Source organism: Salvia hispanica, chromosome 1 (genome assembly GCF_029641045.1).
Source record: "Salvia hispanica isolate PSC_SH4W2 chromosome 1, Shi_PSC_v1, whole genome shotgun sequence".
NCBI classification, from domain to species: Eukaryota; Viridiplantae; Streptophyta; class Magnoliopsida; order Lamiales; family Lamiaceae; genus Salvia; species Salvia hispanica.
The window spans coordinates 23,041,638-23,057,525 of record NC_142692.1 but is presented as its reverse complement, the minus strand read 5'-3'; the positions used below and the strand labels follow the sequence as shown (position 1 = coordinate 23,057,525).

The following is a 15,888-nucleotide window of genomic DNA, read 5'->3' as shown; positions in this document are numbered from 1 at the left end:
TTTATAATTGTAATTTTATTAGTTTTTGAATTATAAAATGAAAAATAAAACATAAATAATAAAATAATAAAATGAGTCAATAAAATAATTAATTTTATTATGAGTGTTATGTTTGAAGCAGAGGATAATAGCATATTAGATGTGGGGCTGGTCCCTGTTACTATGAAATGAACGATTCAAGTATTTTGAGAATATAAAAAAAAAAGAAGAAGAAATGGTCCATCTGTCCTAGTTTAAGTGACACATTTATTTTCTTTAATATATTTTATAAAAATGATAGAACAATAATAAATAGTAAAAGTAATTAAAAGAGAAAACGATGTAGGATTTAATTTAGTTTCTTTCTTAATTTAATTTCCATCAAATTTAACTATTTATTATTGTTTTCATAAAACTCGTGCTAAAAACAAATGTCTTGAACATCAATATATTATCTCATATAATAAATCAAAATAAACTTAATTCTAATTATGTATACTACATTTAGTGATTTAAATAGATTATATAGCTTGAATATTGTATTTAAATAATTAAATTAATTTATATATAAAAATCTTAAATAAATAAAATAAATATACCAAAAAATGAATTAATAAATTAAATAAAAAAGGTTTACTAAATTAATTTATACTTACATTTATCTATTTACTTTAATAACATGAATTAATATTTTAAAATTTATATTTATACATATAAAATCCAACAATAAAAAACCAAGACATGTATTTTACCAAAATCCCAATTCCCAAACTAATTAAAATCGCAGTGATATGCTATCAAGTGGAATTCCCTCCAACCCTACTGAAAGTGGCATCTTTTATTTCCTTCTTTCTCCTCCCCCGCCGGCCTCACCGCCGTGCCGCCGCGCTCACCTTTCCGCCCGATAGCTTCGCCTGCCCTGCCTGCTTCGCTGGTGTGTTGTAGCAGTTCTTGATTTGCTTCTCATTTCTTGGTTGATTTAGTTCGATTCAGGTATTCTGATCTTATAATTTTATTTTGTTTCTGTTTGTATTGATTTTGTTTTTATTCTAGATTGAGCTCCTCTTCTTTTTTCTTATGCTATGTATAAGATATTTAAAACTTGTTTGGTATTTATGAAAATAGTCCCAAAACTCTCTCTGCACCAAAACCACTAAAGCCCTAAACACAGGTCTGCTTCCTTCCTGCGCAGGTCGTTTGTTTCGGCCTACCAGAAATAGCAATGGGCCGTCCTGACCCCGGCGTGCTCTATGCTCACACATTCGTTCACCCCCATCTCGATGAATACGTCGATGAGGTATTGCTGTGACTTGATTCTCTGTTTCTGGTTATTTTGCTTAATGCCGTCGGGAGCAATTTTTGGTTAGAGCCTTGCGAGCCCTGCAAGATTTTTCCTTTTATTTTTCACTCAAACTGATATATGTATATATATGCTTGCTTGAATAGAGTTTTTGCTTGACTTAGTTGGACTGTGTATTACCTTATAATAGGTTCTTACTCGATATGTGGAGTCATATTCAGTGTTTCATGCACCGCAAACTTCCCCTGTCTTTTTAATTAGATCACAGCTTTGCTAGTGAGGCAGTTTGTTTCCCTTTCTTTTTCTCATGTAAACTGTGGATTATGCTTTCTTGATTTACTTCCTTGGTTTCGATGAAAAGATTTTCCTTTGCTATTACGTGGTGAACTGTTGTATAATCTAGTTAGCATATTTAAAGTTTTGTGTAGAATTGAATTTCGCTTGAAGTATAAATTAGAATGCAGTTGTTAGGGGCAGAATTTGTTCCTTGATACGCCCAACAATTTGGTTCTTTGTTCTGACAGACTGACATAGTTGTGAACTCGCTAGATGAATCTCTAATCCATCTCCTAAGATTGGGGGGCACGGGGTTCCTTAGTTGGGGGTTCCTTAGATACTTATGTATTGGTGTTTTTCTTACATTCCATTATGTTCCATCTAGCTTAGACCAACTTCGTCTAGAGCCTTTGTCCTAGTGGCAAGGAGCTTAGACATTATTGTATGAGATGTCGAGTTCGAGCCATCTTGACATCAGTTGTAATTTTCCTTAATTTGTAATTTCCTCCTTCATATATAAGTTTTTTTTTAAAAAATGTAGCTTATACCAACTTCATCATGACCCTATCTCTTTAGGGGATAATGTGGATTGTTTCACTTATGCTGTTTACTGGTATGCTAATGTATGCACTTACGAACATTTATAAATACCTGATGCATGTTTATGCCCATTTTATGTGAGATTTTGTATTACTTTCCCCCCTAGTTCTGCTTCATCACCATTCTGAATTATGTATTATAGTGCGACTTAAGTTTTTTTTTATATCAGGTGATATTTTCGGAGCCTGTTATCATCTCTGCTTGTGAGTTCCTTGAGCAGAATGCTTCGTCAATTTGCCCTGCAGTGAAGCTTATGGGGTATTATGGATGTCATTTATTTGTAAATTAATATCGACTGGATGCTATTTAAGTTGATAATACAGCATCTCAACCACTTCTGGAAATAAACACACGCAAGAGAATATTTTTGAAAATATCTAATTATTAATTCAATTTTTCATGCAATATTTTTTTGTTTTATAAATTTTTAACATTCCGTTTAGGATGCTAAACATTATATCACATTTTTTATAGGGCTACTTCACCCCCATCATTTGCTCTGGAGGTTTTTGTTCAATGTGAAGGAGAGGCAAGATTTAGGCGGTTATGCCTTCCTTGTTTGTATTCACACTCTTCATCAACTGTTCTCGAGGTTGAGGTATATACTATCAATTCATGATGTTTACTTTAATTCAAGATGAGCTATTTCTACATAATAGCTATTGTTACCTCTTGTGAGTGAATTTGTTAATCTTCTTTTGTGTCTGACTTTTTCTTTATGTTATGAAGAAGATTTTGGTGGGTCCTCATCATGCCTGATCTTGAATGTTTTTACCCAAAATTCTTTCCACCCCACTTTCGTATCTCACTGCTCGTGCATGTGGCAACCTGTTACCTATATATGCTTAAGCTTACATAGTGGGCCCATCAACAGTTTCTTAGGAACCCCTTTTCATGTAGGATCTAGTCAATGCATTCGATTCTCACTGTATTTGATTAATGTCATACAGTGAAATTACTGTCTCACTAATCTAAGTTGATCAATAGTTGAAGTTGATTGCTTTGCAAAATTCTTTCTGCCCCACTTTCATATCTCACTAGGCATGTATGTGGCAATCTGTTATTTATATATGCTTAAGTTTCTATAGTGGGGCCACCAACAACTTTTTAGGAACCACTTTTCATGTAAGAAATTCTAGTCAATGCATTTGATTCTTACTGTATTTGATTAATGTTTAATGTTTAATGCGTACAATGGTATCATTGGCTCACTAATTTACATTGGATTTTATGTTATACTAGTTGATTATGTTTTGCAAAATTGACTAGGTTAGTAAGCTCGTGATATGTGCTGAATATGTAAAAAGTTTCTATTTTTTTCTGACTGGATTTTCATAGCACTTCATCTTTTGTGTATCTCCACCCAGAAAACTTACCACTGCATCATCTTTTTGTAGGCCGTGGTTACTAATCATTTGGTTGTTAGAGGCAGCTATCGCAGCCTAAGCATGGTGATATATGGGAATACAGCAGAAGATCTAGGCCAGTTCAACATAGGAGTGGATTTAGATAGCTCCTTGACGGATACTATTAGTACTGTTGAGGGAAACGTAGAAGATTTACCACCTGCCTTCCATTCCACTATGCTGACAATGGAGGAACTTGTATCTCCCTTGAAAATTTTATCTCAGGCAGCTGTAAAATCAGATATTCCGCTTGAATTAAGGAAGTTTCTGTTACTAGTATTCAGAATTTTAGATTCTCAGAATGTTGGGTTAGCAGCAGCTGATAATGTTATTAGTTCCTTACTTTCAGTGGCTTCAACCTATAGAATAACTGGCTCCTCTCATAATAATATTGATCAAAATCAATTGGGCTTTGATGGAGTTAAAAGTGGTGGAGATACTAATCAAACTCTTAGTGACGCAGAAAAGGAACTTTTGGACCTTTATAAAATGATTGAGAATGAATCAAGAGATCCGTCTGCGGAAGCTTCTGGAGAATTCTTGTTTCTTGAATCTGAGGAAGGCTCTACTTCCAAAGAGTTGATGGATACTCTCCAGTGCCGTTTTGACTTCTGTAGCAGCACTCATAATGTGGGATATAAATATCTTTCACAGGTAGGTGTAATCTGCATCCTCAGAAAAAACATGACATCTGTCACACATCCTTGAAATTTCTGTAGGATCACATCACAAATTTTCCTCTCTTTCTGTTTCATGCATCCTCTGTACCATGTAATGTGCCTTCAGAAGCTGATTTTACTTCTTCGTTTTGTCTCCAGAATAAGAATGCAATCCTATGGTCCACAGTGGCTCTTTTATTGTGTTCTACTAGAGAGAACTGCTTTCATTTCGTTAATTCTGGTGGCATGAAGCAGCTGGTATATATCTTAACACATCGAATCCACAATTCTACCAGTCTTACATTACTGCTGCTAGGAGTTATTGAGCAGGCTACTATGCATTCTGTGGGTTGTGAAGCTTTCCTAGGATGGTGGCCTCGGGAGGATGAAAATATACCAGCTGGCACTAGTGATGGCTACAACCAAATACTGAACTTGTTGCTGAATAACCAGAGGCATGATGTTGCATCCCTTGCAACTTCTGTACTTCAGCGCATCCGGTTTTATGAAGTTGCTTGCAGATATGAGGTACATTCCACACATGGGAACTGTATATGTGATAGCTATGTCTTGAAGTACATATGTACGATCTTGTGTTTGAATGAAGTAAACTGACACATGCAAATACAGGCAGATAAATATGAACTCACAGATGATAAAACATTATATGAGAACCATTTTCACCTTATATTGTGACTACAGATGATTTCATTTTGTTAGAGTTCGTAATTATACGATCGCTTGTCTGCAGTGTGCAGTATTATCAGTACTTAGGGGCATACCAACTGATGGCCGTGTTACTAACTATACCTCGGACTTGCTTGTCATTGCTAAAGTGCAACTCAAGAAACTCTTGGTTAGTTTTATTTGTATTATTCATTGTATTGCCTGCTTATTTTGCTATGTTATTCAGTGCTCTTGTTCTTAGAACTAGTTGTCTAGCTCATAAACATACTTTTCCCTAAGTGAAATTTGTCAACTAACATTGTTGCAGAATTTAATGAAGTTGAGTGGTCCTGTTGAGGATCCTTCTCCAATGGCTGCTGCAAGCAGATCTCTTATCCTTGGTGATGCTGGGTCATTAGCATATAAAGCAACAAGTAGCTTGATCAATCAATCTAGTTGTCGCTTTTTGAATTGTGACATTGACTCACATTTACTTTCCATCTTAAAAGTATGCTCTTTTCCCATGATTCTCTCTATTTGCATTCCCTGTGTTTCAATCTTGAAATGATGCATAGTTTGCTTTCCATAATATGCATTGTTGACATTATGATTTTATTCTTTGCTCTTTGTTTTTGCATTGGGCTCTTTTCGGCCTGTTATATGCTTTCCTTGTGTGACACTTCTAGTCGTTGAGTTATTTCCTGTAGTTTGTCTCAATAACCCTGATTAGGACTCCTCATCCCTGTGTACTTAATATTTCTTTCACAATTTACCAAACCCTTGCATGCAGAGTTTTTTCTGAATGGCTAACCACGAGAATTGAACACACGATCTTTTGTTATGGCCTGGCTTTGATATGGCGTTGATTACTTCATCTAAAAGCTTAAGCTGACAGAGTGTAGTATCATTTTCATATTTAATCGGATATCTTTGGTATGCTGTTGAATGATTACTCGAACCATTACTGTGTACTTTATACTTTTGCAAATTTATGTGATGTTTTCCTCTTTCCCCTAGTGCTACTTAATTAATTCCGTTATTCTTGACAGGAAAGAGGATTCCTTCCTCTGGCAGCTGCATTGTTATCATCTTCTCTCTTGCGATCTGAAACAGGGGATGCAATGCACTTGTTCTTGGACATTGTCTTGAATGTTGAAGCTATAATTCTTTCTCTCCTGTTTTGTCGCTCAGGTTAGATTTCCTGCTACCTCCACACCTAATCAAGCTTTAAGATATTGTTGTATTAATGTTATCAAATTTTTCTTTCAGGATTAGATTTTCTTCTACGGGACCAGGAAGTCTCCTTAATTGTCATCCGTGCTTTGCGGGGTATCCATGGCATTCAGAATGGGGACTTTATTTCACTTCGCTATGCGTCTGTGTTATTGTCTAGAGGCTTCTTTGTTCGTCCCAGGGATGTTGGCATGATTGTTGAGATGCACATGAGGGCAGTAAGTACTTTTTATCTCTTTATGTTTTTTATGTCATTTCAGATATTTGCTTACTCGATACGGCCCGGTTCAAGTTCTTGAGGTTGATTGTTTTCTTATAACTCTGATTAATAATATTTATTTGCTTTGAACTTCTTGTTAAGAACTTCTTGCATTTTCTGGTTAATATTTTCCAGGTTGTTGCTGTGGATAGGTTATGCAAGTTGACTCCAAATACTGAAGAATTTTTATGGGTGCTTTGGGATATTTGTCGTCTCTCCAGGTAGAGTATGCTTGTAGGTTCTCTAAGGTGAACACTTATTCATGTTTCTAACTGGCTTAAGGATTTGGGGTCGTCTATTTCAGGTCAGAGTGTGGACGCCAGGCTCTGTTGGTCTTGGTAAATTTCCCAGAGGTAGCAAATTTATACTCTTCTACTACATTTATGAGTGGCCAAGTATTCCCATTTTATTCTGTATGGTCCTTGAAATATATGAACATCATCCATATTATGCCTTGTAATTTTGGTTAGTTGCATTTGTTCTGAAATCATCACAATTGATCAAATTTGTTCTGGAGGGCGGTGAGGTGCATATATTTCTCTTCCCTTCAAGTTTTGATGTCTGGAGCATGGCTCTATTTGTCGCTTCCACTTAATGTGGATCTTTGCTCTTTTGCACTGTAGGCGTTCAAAGTTCTGATTCCTGCTTTGCATTCTGGAAAGGAGCTTGAACCTGTTTCACCGAATACAGGTAAGCCAGTTATTTGAATGGGGTTTCACAGTTTTCTAATATACTTATAAGTGGCAATCTTTAACTTGCAGGAGTTTCACCTTTGAATCTTGCCATATTTTACTCAACCGCTGAGATTCTGGAAGTCGTTGTTACTGATTCTACTGCCACTTCTTTGACATCTTGGATAGACCATGCAAAGGAAATGCATGCTGCATTACACTCTTCCAACCCAGGTTCCAACAAGAAAGATGCTCCTGCACGACTATTGGAATGGATAGATGCCGGTGTAGTTTACCATAAAAAAGGAGCAATTGGACTCCTACGTTATGCTGCTGTTTTGGCTTCTGGAGGAGACGTTCACATGGCTTCAGACAGTGTTTTAGCATCTGACATGATGGATGTTGATAATGTAGTTGGAGATTCTTCCACTAGTTCTGATGGCAACATTGTTGATAATCTTTTAGGAAAACGGATTACAGAGAAGGATTTTCCAGGTGTTATTCTCCGCGATACCTCTATTGCTCAGCTCACTACAGCAATTCGTATTTTGGCGTTTATTTCAGAAAATTCGGTATGATGCTCTTGTTAGTTTCATTCCTGGCACTTTCTAGTAACAGACTTGTACTAACCAAGTCCTCTATGTTTAATATAAGGTTGCTGCTACTGCTCTCTACAATGAAGGTGCTGTGATGGTTATCCATGCTATTATGATCAATTGCAAACTCATGCTTGAGAGGTCATCTAATATTTATGGTCAGTATTCATTCCTGTGTTGAAGGTCCTTGAGCACATTGACAACATTGCTATATTCTAACAAGAATAAATGTTTGTTAGTGAACTTGGCATAATTTGGATATCTGCCGACTGCTGAGTGATTTGTTGTCGTATGTTAATTTTTCTCACAAAACTGCTACCTGAATGTATTCATCGATTAGGAGCTTTTTATTCTCAATGATTTGTTTTGTTTACAGCTGCATTGCATACTATATTTATGGGTAAATTTCATGCTTACCCTGTCCTTTTATAATAGTATAGTATATAGCTGACTCCTGTTAGACATGGATTGGACTCACCTTTTATTTCGGGAATGTAAACTGTACATGCTAACCACTTTTGGAGTTTAATTTGTCTCCTTTTCTTCGGTCCTACTGATATGGATGGTTCAAGTTACAGAAGAGGTGATATTCATCTCACTTGATAGTGAAGCAACCATAACCATTATCAGAACAAGATGATGTTCTAAAGAGCCCATAACCATAGTTTTTTGCTTTTTTTCTTTCTTTCTGGAGGCATTACTGCTAATTTATTATGTATGTTGGACATTGTCAAATCCAAATAAAAATAGAATAATACACCTATTAAGTTGTGTACTATAGAAGTACTTAGATACACTTACCCGCCTACATGGCTAGACATTCCCATCCAAAAGTTAAAAGTATCTAAAACAGCTATACTAAGTCAATGATCATAGGTGTCTCACTAAGCTATAAAGCCTGTTGGGTAGGGAGTAAATGAGTGAATAGAAAATCATAACCTGTTATGGTTGCTGAATCTTAGTTTCTTACTACATTTTATCCCTTAGCCTTCTACAGAGTAAATGAGTGAATAGAAAATCATAACCTGTTATGGTTGCTGAATCTTAGTTTTCTTACTACATTTTATACCTTTTGAGTGCTTAGGATTCAGGAACTTAATGCATGACTAACTGTCTTGAGCAGATTATCTTGTTGATGAGGGTGCAGAGGGAAATTCAACTTCTGATTTACTTATAGAACGCAATCGTGAGAAAAGCATGTTTGATCTGCTTATTCCTTCGCTGGTCCTGCTGATCAATCTGTTGCAGGAGTTACAGGTTCGTGGTGACAATTCTTTCTTATTTTACAGTTTACACTAGCTCCCAGTGCAAATCCAGACTTTGATGTCATTTAAATGTTATTTTGCTCTGGAATTATTTAGTTTATATTGGTCCAGTCCTAGTTGTGACACAATCAAAAGATTGCTCATATTAACTTTAATGATTTTGGATATGTGTCGTTTTTCTCATGGAGTTTCCAGATTAAGGTTGTACAGGGAATTTTAGATAAAATCTGAGTAGGAAGTTCTACTACCTTTTATGCCCACATGAAAGGGAATGCGGAGTACACTTGTAGATCCACTAGCACATTACTACTTTCTATTTTTTGATAATGGTGAATGGTTCCATGAAAGGGAATGCGGAGTACACTTGTAGATCCACTAGCACATTACTACTTTCTATTTTTTGATAATGGTGAATGGTTCCAACTTCAGTCAGTGTATGAGTTTTTCTTGCTATATTCAGGAATCGAAGGAGCAACACCGGAACACCAAACTAATGAATGTACTCTTACAGTTGCATCGAGAAGTGAGGTATTGCAAAAATTATCTTTTAATATTCTCTACAGATTTATGTGCCACTATAGTTGATACTGCTTCTTTGTAGCCCCAAGTTAGCTGCTTGTGGAGCAGAGTTGTACAGTTCTTGCCCAGAAGTCGTGCTTGGTTTTGGTGCTGTTTGCCATCTTATAGCATCAGCACTAGCCTGTTGGCCAGTGTACAGTTGGACTCCTGGCCTTTTTCGCTTTGTCCTTGATAGTCTTCATGCAACTTCACTATTGGCACTGGGTCCTAAGGAAACTTGCAGCTTGCTTTGTCTACTAGTAAGCGAATCTTAAGATTACATTGATTATATTTCAAGCGTTTGGTGAATCTTGTAATCCATTTTGCATAATAATAGAATGTCAGTATGACTAATTCTTCCAATTTTATGTCTTTCAAGAATGATTTGTTACCAGATGAAAGTTACTGGCTGTGGAAGAATGGAATGCCAATTCTGAGCCCTCTAAGAGCAATGGCTGTTGGGACATTACTTGGTCCACCAAAGGAGAAACAAGTGAATTGGTATCTAAGGCCTGGCAACTCTGAAAAGCTAATAGCTCAATTGTCTCCCCAACTTCTGAAACTTGGCGATATTATATTGCATTGTGCTGCTAGTGTAAGTGTCCATGTATATGTTTTGTCAAGCTAAAATTGTGTGGCATGGTGGGTTAGTCCCCAAGTTCAACTTGCTCTTTATGCTTTATCTGTTTATCTTACTACAGTTCTGTAACATGCCAGATATCAGTCATTGTGCAAGAAGTTCTACGTGTCTTTGTTATTCGGATTGCATGTCTCAATATTGATTATGCTTCACAATTGGTGAAACCAATAGTTTCATGGATCTCCCATCGCCTCTTAGAGCAGTCTGTGTTGTCTGATGTGGACGCTTACAAGGTTATCAGCAAGACTAGCTTTAATGTTATACCTTTTTGTTGCTGTACTCCTAAGTTGTTCTCACTTCATTAATATATTTTTGTTTTCCCTCTTAAATTGCAGGTTAACCGCCTACTTAAATTTCTTGCTATCTTATTGGAGCATCCAAATGCTAAGGTACTTTTCATATTTCAAAACTAACTTGTTCCTTTTTCCATCAAATAGGTAGTTTGTCTAATTCTGTTATTCCATGACAGCCACTATTGCTGAAAGAAGGTGGATTTCAGATGCTAACAGAAGTGCTAGAGAGGTGTATAGGAGGTGCCAATTTTGATGTAAAGCAGTTCCCCGGGAACATAAATCTGGCAAAATATGAATTTCCAGTTCTTAGTTGGTGTATACCAGTGTTTCAGTGTTTATCGTTGATTAGCGATGGGCGTACATCCCTGCAGTATCCTGGAGTACATGAAAGGTCAGGATTTTCCATTTGTGTATGTAGATGGGACCTTCTTTTCATAACACTTACCTGGATAGACATTGACATGTCATAAATATTCGCTGGTTGTTCCAGGAGTAACCCTTATTGTTTTACTGTTGAAGAATGTTCCACATTTTGGATATATATCCTAAGGTTCTGCATGGTATGTTCCTTTTTAATACTGTTATCTGCATACAAATCTATAACTAAAATATCATGCGATTATCTCCTTGTCAGTTTTATACTATATCATCCCTGCCTCTATATAAACACAATAAGTTCATATCGTAGGTCTTGCCCGTTGCAACAGAATTGGTTACTTGTCTGTCTGCCTTCAAAGAGATGGCTTCCTCTGCTGAAGGCCGGAATGCTTTACTTTCTATTGTGAAGCACGCTATGCCCTCTGTTGTAGAGGATTCTGAGAATCAAATCAAACATGAGAGCAATACAAGCTGTGGCATAATTTATGCAACTGAATTGAAGGAGAATCCTCCATTATTGTGCTGCTGGACCACTTTGTTAAAGTCTATTGATTCTAAGGATGTTCCTGCAGCACAGGTTACTTCAGCAATTTACACATTAGCCTCAGGTGCTTTAGGCTTTTGCATTGATGGGGAAAGGTAAGCAAATTGTTCTTCGTACTTTTTTTTTTCTCTTGATACTTAAAATTATTTATATTTAAGCCAACTTGAATTTCAATTTGTTATGCTAGAACATATTCTGAAAATATGAATTGGCTGTCTGATTATCAAAGTCATTTGTGGGGTGTTTAATTAAATGCAAGGTGTCATAATGTTCTGCATTGCTGGGGAAATGATTTTTTTAGAGAGTGTATCTATGGGCACAATGAACTTTTTTAGCCCTTAATTTGTTCATTTTTGGTGTTCCAAATGATATTTAGAGTCGTTTGAGGGTGTTATCTGTTGGCAAATCCTGTAGAGAAAGGAGTGAGTGAAACTTTTTTAGAGGAAGGAGTGAATGAACTTTGCGTATTGATGGGCATGACTGTGATCTCCCATTTAGTGAGGAAAATATGTGTTTGTTGACTTCGTATTCATGGTCAATGGACTCTACTCCTACAGCTAGACAGTTAACTATTCTTGTAAAGCGTAGCCATAGAGTTGATTAATGGAAAGTAGACTATTTTACTAACAGTGTGACACATGGATGTAAAAGCTTGCATTTTAAAAGGTTTTCTGTCTTCATAGTTGTGGACTACTTCTCTGTGCTCTTACTATTCCAGATTTCCTTATCAGTAGCAGGCACCATGTGAAATCTTGAAGTATCTTGATTGTGGGACTTTTAGGTGGTGACAGTTCACATAACAGTAACAAAATCACAGAAAATTTGATCTTTACTGCAATGATTCTTTTATGAACACATTCTAGTTTTATGAGAGTTGAAATGCTTATGTCAAATATTTCACATGTTTTCTTTGTAATCAGCCTGAATAGAGAAAGGGTTTCTGCAATCAAGTTCCTGTTCGGAGTGAGAGAGGACTCTTTGGAAGATTTTTATGAAGTGAAGCAAATTGAGGAGCTTATCAGTTTGTTGGAAGCAGAGGCGAGCTATAAATCAGCATCTGAGAATCATCCTATGCCTCATCAGGTTTTTATCACTCTCCTTCTAATTCTTCTTGTTGATGAGGGGTTCTTTCTTATTCTGTTTTTCATTCTTTTTCATGGTTGTTTAGATCAAGGAGATTGCAAGCTTATTAATGCTTTTAATGCAAAAAACATCTGGCACGGAGGAAGCTGATGCTGAAATTGCCCGCCGTTGCACTTCATTGCTTACTCCTCCAGTTCCTTCAAGGGTGCATAGATTTGCGGATAGAAGTATGGAGCTGATTGAAGATTACGGCTTGGATGAATTCGGAACAATGTTCTCTTGGGAGTGTCCGGAGAATATGCGTAATAGAATGACACAGACAGGTCTTTCTACAAAAAGAAAGATCTCCTCTCTCGAGGGGCCAAATAGGCATGGCAGAGGGGAGAACTCAGTTGTAGAGGCTGCTTCACAGAGTACATTCTCTAGGGGGATGGTACCCGTCACTACCCCACCTGCCCCTACACGCCGTGATACCTTCAGACAGCGTAAGCCAAACACTAGCAGGCCTCCTTCTATGCATGTGGATGACTATGTTGCGAGAGAACGAAATGCTGATGGTACTAACAGTTCTAATGTAATTGCTGTCCCACGGATAGGATCTGCTAGCGGGAGACCACCGTCAGTTCATGTGGACGTCTTTATGGCCAGGCAAAGGGAGCGCCAAAATGTCGCGGGGGTAGCAGTTAATGAAGTTGCAACCCTTGCGAAAATGACAGCCCCAGATGACAACTTAGATGGAGACAAGTCCAGCAAACCTCAGCAGTTGAAATCGGATCTCGAAGATGATCTTCAGGGAATTGATATTGTTTTTGATGCTGAAGAAGCTGAGCCGGATGATAAATTGCCCTTTCCACAACCGGATGATAATCTGCCACAACCTGCATCTGTTATTGAACCACATTCTCCTCCTCATTCAATAGTAGAGGAGACCGAGAGTGATGTGAATGAGAGCAACCAGTTCTCTCACTTGGCTACTCCATCTGTATCAAACATGGATGAAAACACACTGAGTGAGTATTCATCAAGGATTTCTGCATCTCGCCCAGAGATGCCCTTGACTCGAGAACCAAGCATTTCCTCTGATAAGAAGTTCCCTGAGCCAGATGTCTCAAAGGGTTTACCAATCAGAACTCCTCTTCATGCAACTGAACCCCCTGCAGTAGCAAGTACTTCAGGAGGTGCTGCTTCTAGCTACATGAAGGTTCCCTCATCTGCGGCACGATTTCCTCCTGATTCCAGGATGCAACCTCATTTATATTCTAAACCACCTCTACAACAAAGTGGTCCTGGGTTGCAAGCTTTCTATGACCAGAAATTTCCTATGAATCAGCCTCCTCTCCCTTTGATGCCACCTCCATCAACATTCTCATCCGTGCCGTCTCAAAATATGCTACCTGGTGTGGGTCAGTCTTCATCTTTTGTAAAGTCTGCACAAGATGTTCAGACTCAGGGTCCTCAAGGCTACAATGTATGTGAAGATCTACTTGCTGTTTAAACTGGTTTCTGCATTTTTCTTACTTGCGTGTAGTTTCTCACTCTTCCTCCGATTTGCAGGTTCAGTCAGATTATATGTCTGAGGCTGGAAACTCCACATCTGCCTCAAAGCAAAATTCAAAATTCGGAAGGACATCTCACTCCTCTCCTGCGGGATCTACAAGACCTCCTCCACCACTTCCTCCTACACCACCTCCTTATTCTGGCAATCCTTCAATGACAAATTCTACTTCTCAATCACCACATTATTTTCAGCCCGACATGCAGCAAAATTCTGGCGCACCTCTGATTAACCTCCCAGCATCACACTCAATGCTAAACTCTTACCCCGCGCCATCGATGCAGCCATTACTTTTCAGGCCTGGTTCCATGCCTGTAAATCTCTATGTAAACAATTTAGTCCAACAACATGGAGACAACATGGCGAATGTATCACATAATCTAACCATCTCTATGCCTTCAGCCCAACCCATACCTACACCTACACAGTTGCAGCCATTACAGCCACCACAAATCCCCCGTCCTCCACCTCCGCATCTTAGACCGTCTGTTGCATCTTCCCCACAGTCTGAGCTGGCAGTACCAATGTTGCATGGTTCCTTACAGATTCCTGCTCATCCATCCCAGATGCTGCAGCAGCAGCAACTATCCCCTGGTCAAGTGTATTATCAGGCGCAACAACAGGAGACTACATCACAGGCGGCGCCGCCGCAGCAAAGAGTTTTGCAGCAACCAGGAGAAACATCTCAGCAACTAGATTCTGGGATGTCTCTACAAGAGTTCTTTAAATCCCCTGAAGCCATTCAGGTACTAAAAGCTCGAGACTAATATAATTACAGACTTCAGTTGATTATAGGGTTATGAATTGATCGTTTGACTCAACTTGATTGCAGTCTCTTCTGAGTGACCGGGATAAGCTTTGTCAGCTCCTGGAGCAGCATCCTAAGTTAATGCAGATGCTTCAGGTTTGACGTTATATAAAATTGCTGCTCCCACTTATGTTATTGACATTTCATACCTGAAACTGTTTTCTTGCTTGTTGCATATGTTCATTGTCTTGGCATGTTGTTGGTCATCTAAAATATCTTTAGGTTCAGAAGGCCATAGAGCTTCAGTAAACAAGTTGTTTACTATTTTGCACATTGACATCTAGTCTCTAGATAATATTACTGCAATTCCTGGAGTGACCTTTTGTTGTTTCATTGGTGCTTATGTCTCACAACCTGCCTTGCTATTCTGTATCGTCAGTCGTATTTTATTTTAGACAGTTTCAAATTTAATAGTACTATTTCTGATCATGTTTTGCCATGGTTTACCAGGAGCGATTGGGTCCATTGTAGGAAATTTCTGGCGGTTGTATCTTATAAAGGCTCCTGATTTTGAAGATATGTTTGTACATTGCTTTACATTTTTTTATTGAATTATCGGGATGTAGCATCATCATTATCATCATTTAGTAAGGGGATGTTTGGAATTGCTTTAAACTGTTTCAAGAGCTTAAAAGATGTTTTAAGCTTGTCAAAGTGTTTGGATAGAATGAGCTTACAAGATGATGAACCGTTTGGCATTTTAAGCTCCTTGTATGTTGTAAGGACAAAAAATGACATAACGATCATGTGTGGCATTTTTAGAGCTCTTTATAGTAGAAGTATATAGCAATATCCAAAAGAGACATGCATCTCGCGCCCCCTGTTCACCTCCATTATGTTTTTATTTTCAGCAAAAATAAATGAAATACTCAAAAACTAATTCTAAAATATTTCATGGATGATCATGGAAATAGCTATTGTATTAACTCACAAATTAAATTCGCGCCCAAATCTGGATTTCAAAGTCATTAGAAAGGTTCCACATTTATTAGCACCTTTAAATGCATTGCATCTGCCATAATCGAATTGCATTGCGTCTGCCATAATTGAATTGCTTTGCATATTACAAAAATATGAGCTTTCAAAAAGTACTCATATTGTTTGGCCCACATGCTTTAG

At 37.7% G+C, this 15,888-nt stretch overlaps 1 protein-coding gene across 3 annotated transcripts; it reads left to right on the top strand.

Moving 5' to 3' along the window:
* The first annotated feature begins 756 nt into the window (after window positions 1-756).
* Window positions 757-15,578, top strand: EMB2016 (mRNA methyltransferase EMB2016). Of its 3 annotated transcripts, XM_048120476.2 has the most exons (30): window positions 757-972; window positions 1,172-1,276; window positions 2,325-2,413; window positions 2,630-2,753; window positions 3,553-4,215; window positions 4,380-4,748; window positions 4,972-5,076; window positions 5,215-5,394; window positions 5,936-6,077; window positions 6,156-6,337; window positions 6,514-6,599; window positions 6,683-6,731; window positions 7,002-7,068; window positions 7,140-7,621; window positions 7,704-7,803; window positions 8,769-8,902; window positions 9,371-9,438; window positions 9,512-9,728; window positions 9,848-10,063; window positions 10,186-10,341; window positions 10,444-10,497; window positions 10,578-10,792; window positions 10,892-10,961; window positions 11,090-11,418; window positions 12,244-12,406; window positions 12,492-12,891; window positions 13,003-13,874; window positions 13,961-14,707; window positions 14,794-14,865; window positions 15,220-15,578. In XM_048120476.2, exons 2-30 carry the CDS (start codon window positions 1,202-1,204, stop codon window positions 15,238-15,240), a joined length of 6,447 nt encoding a protein of 2,148 aa, XP_047976433.2. In that variant the 5' UTR covers window positions 757-972; window positions 1,172-1,201; the 3' UTR covers window positions 15,241-15,578. The 3 variants fall into 3 exon arrangements, with proteins under 3 accessions (XP_047976433.2, XP_047976432.2, XP_088918539.1); XM_048120475.2 differs by having other exon boundaries at window positions 12,492-13,874; XM_089062413.1 differs by having other exon boundaries at window positions 1,151-1,276; window positions 12,492-13,874.
* Window positions 15,579-15,888: the final 310 nt, after the last annotated feature.

Excerpts from the sequence above, each read along its gene's own strand:
- EMB2016 (XM_048120475.2), top strand. The coding sequence starts at position 1,202 with ATGGGCCGTCCTGACCCCGGCGTGCTCTATGCTCACACATTCGTTCAC. Across the intron at positions 1,277-2,324 it reads TCGATGAATACGTCGATGAG|GTGATATTTTCGGAGCCTGT; the intron begins GTATTGCTGTGA and ends TTTTTATATCAG. Across the intron at positions 9,439-9,511 it reads CAGTTGCATCGAGAAGTGAG|CCCCAAGTTAGCTGCTTGTG; the intron begins GTATTGCAAAAA and ends GCTTCTTTGTAG.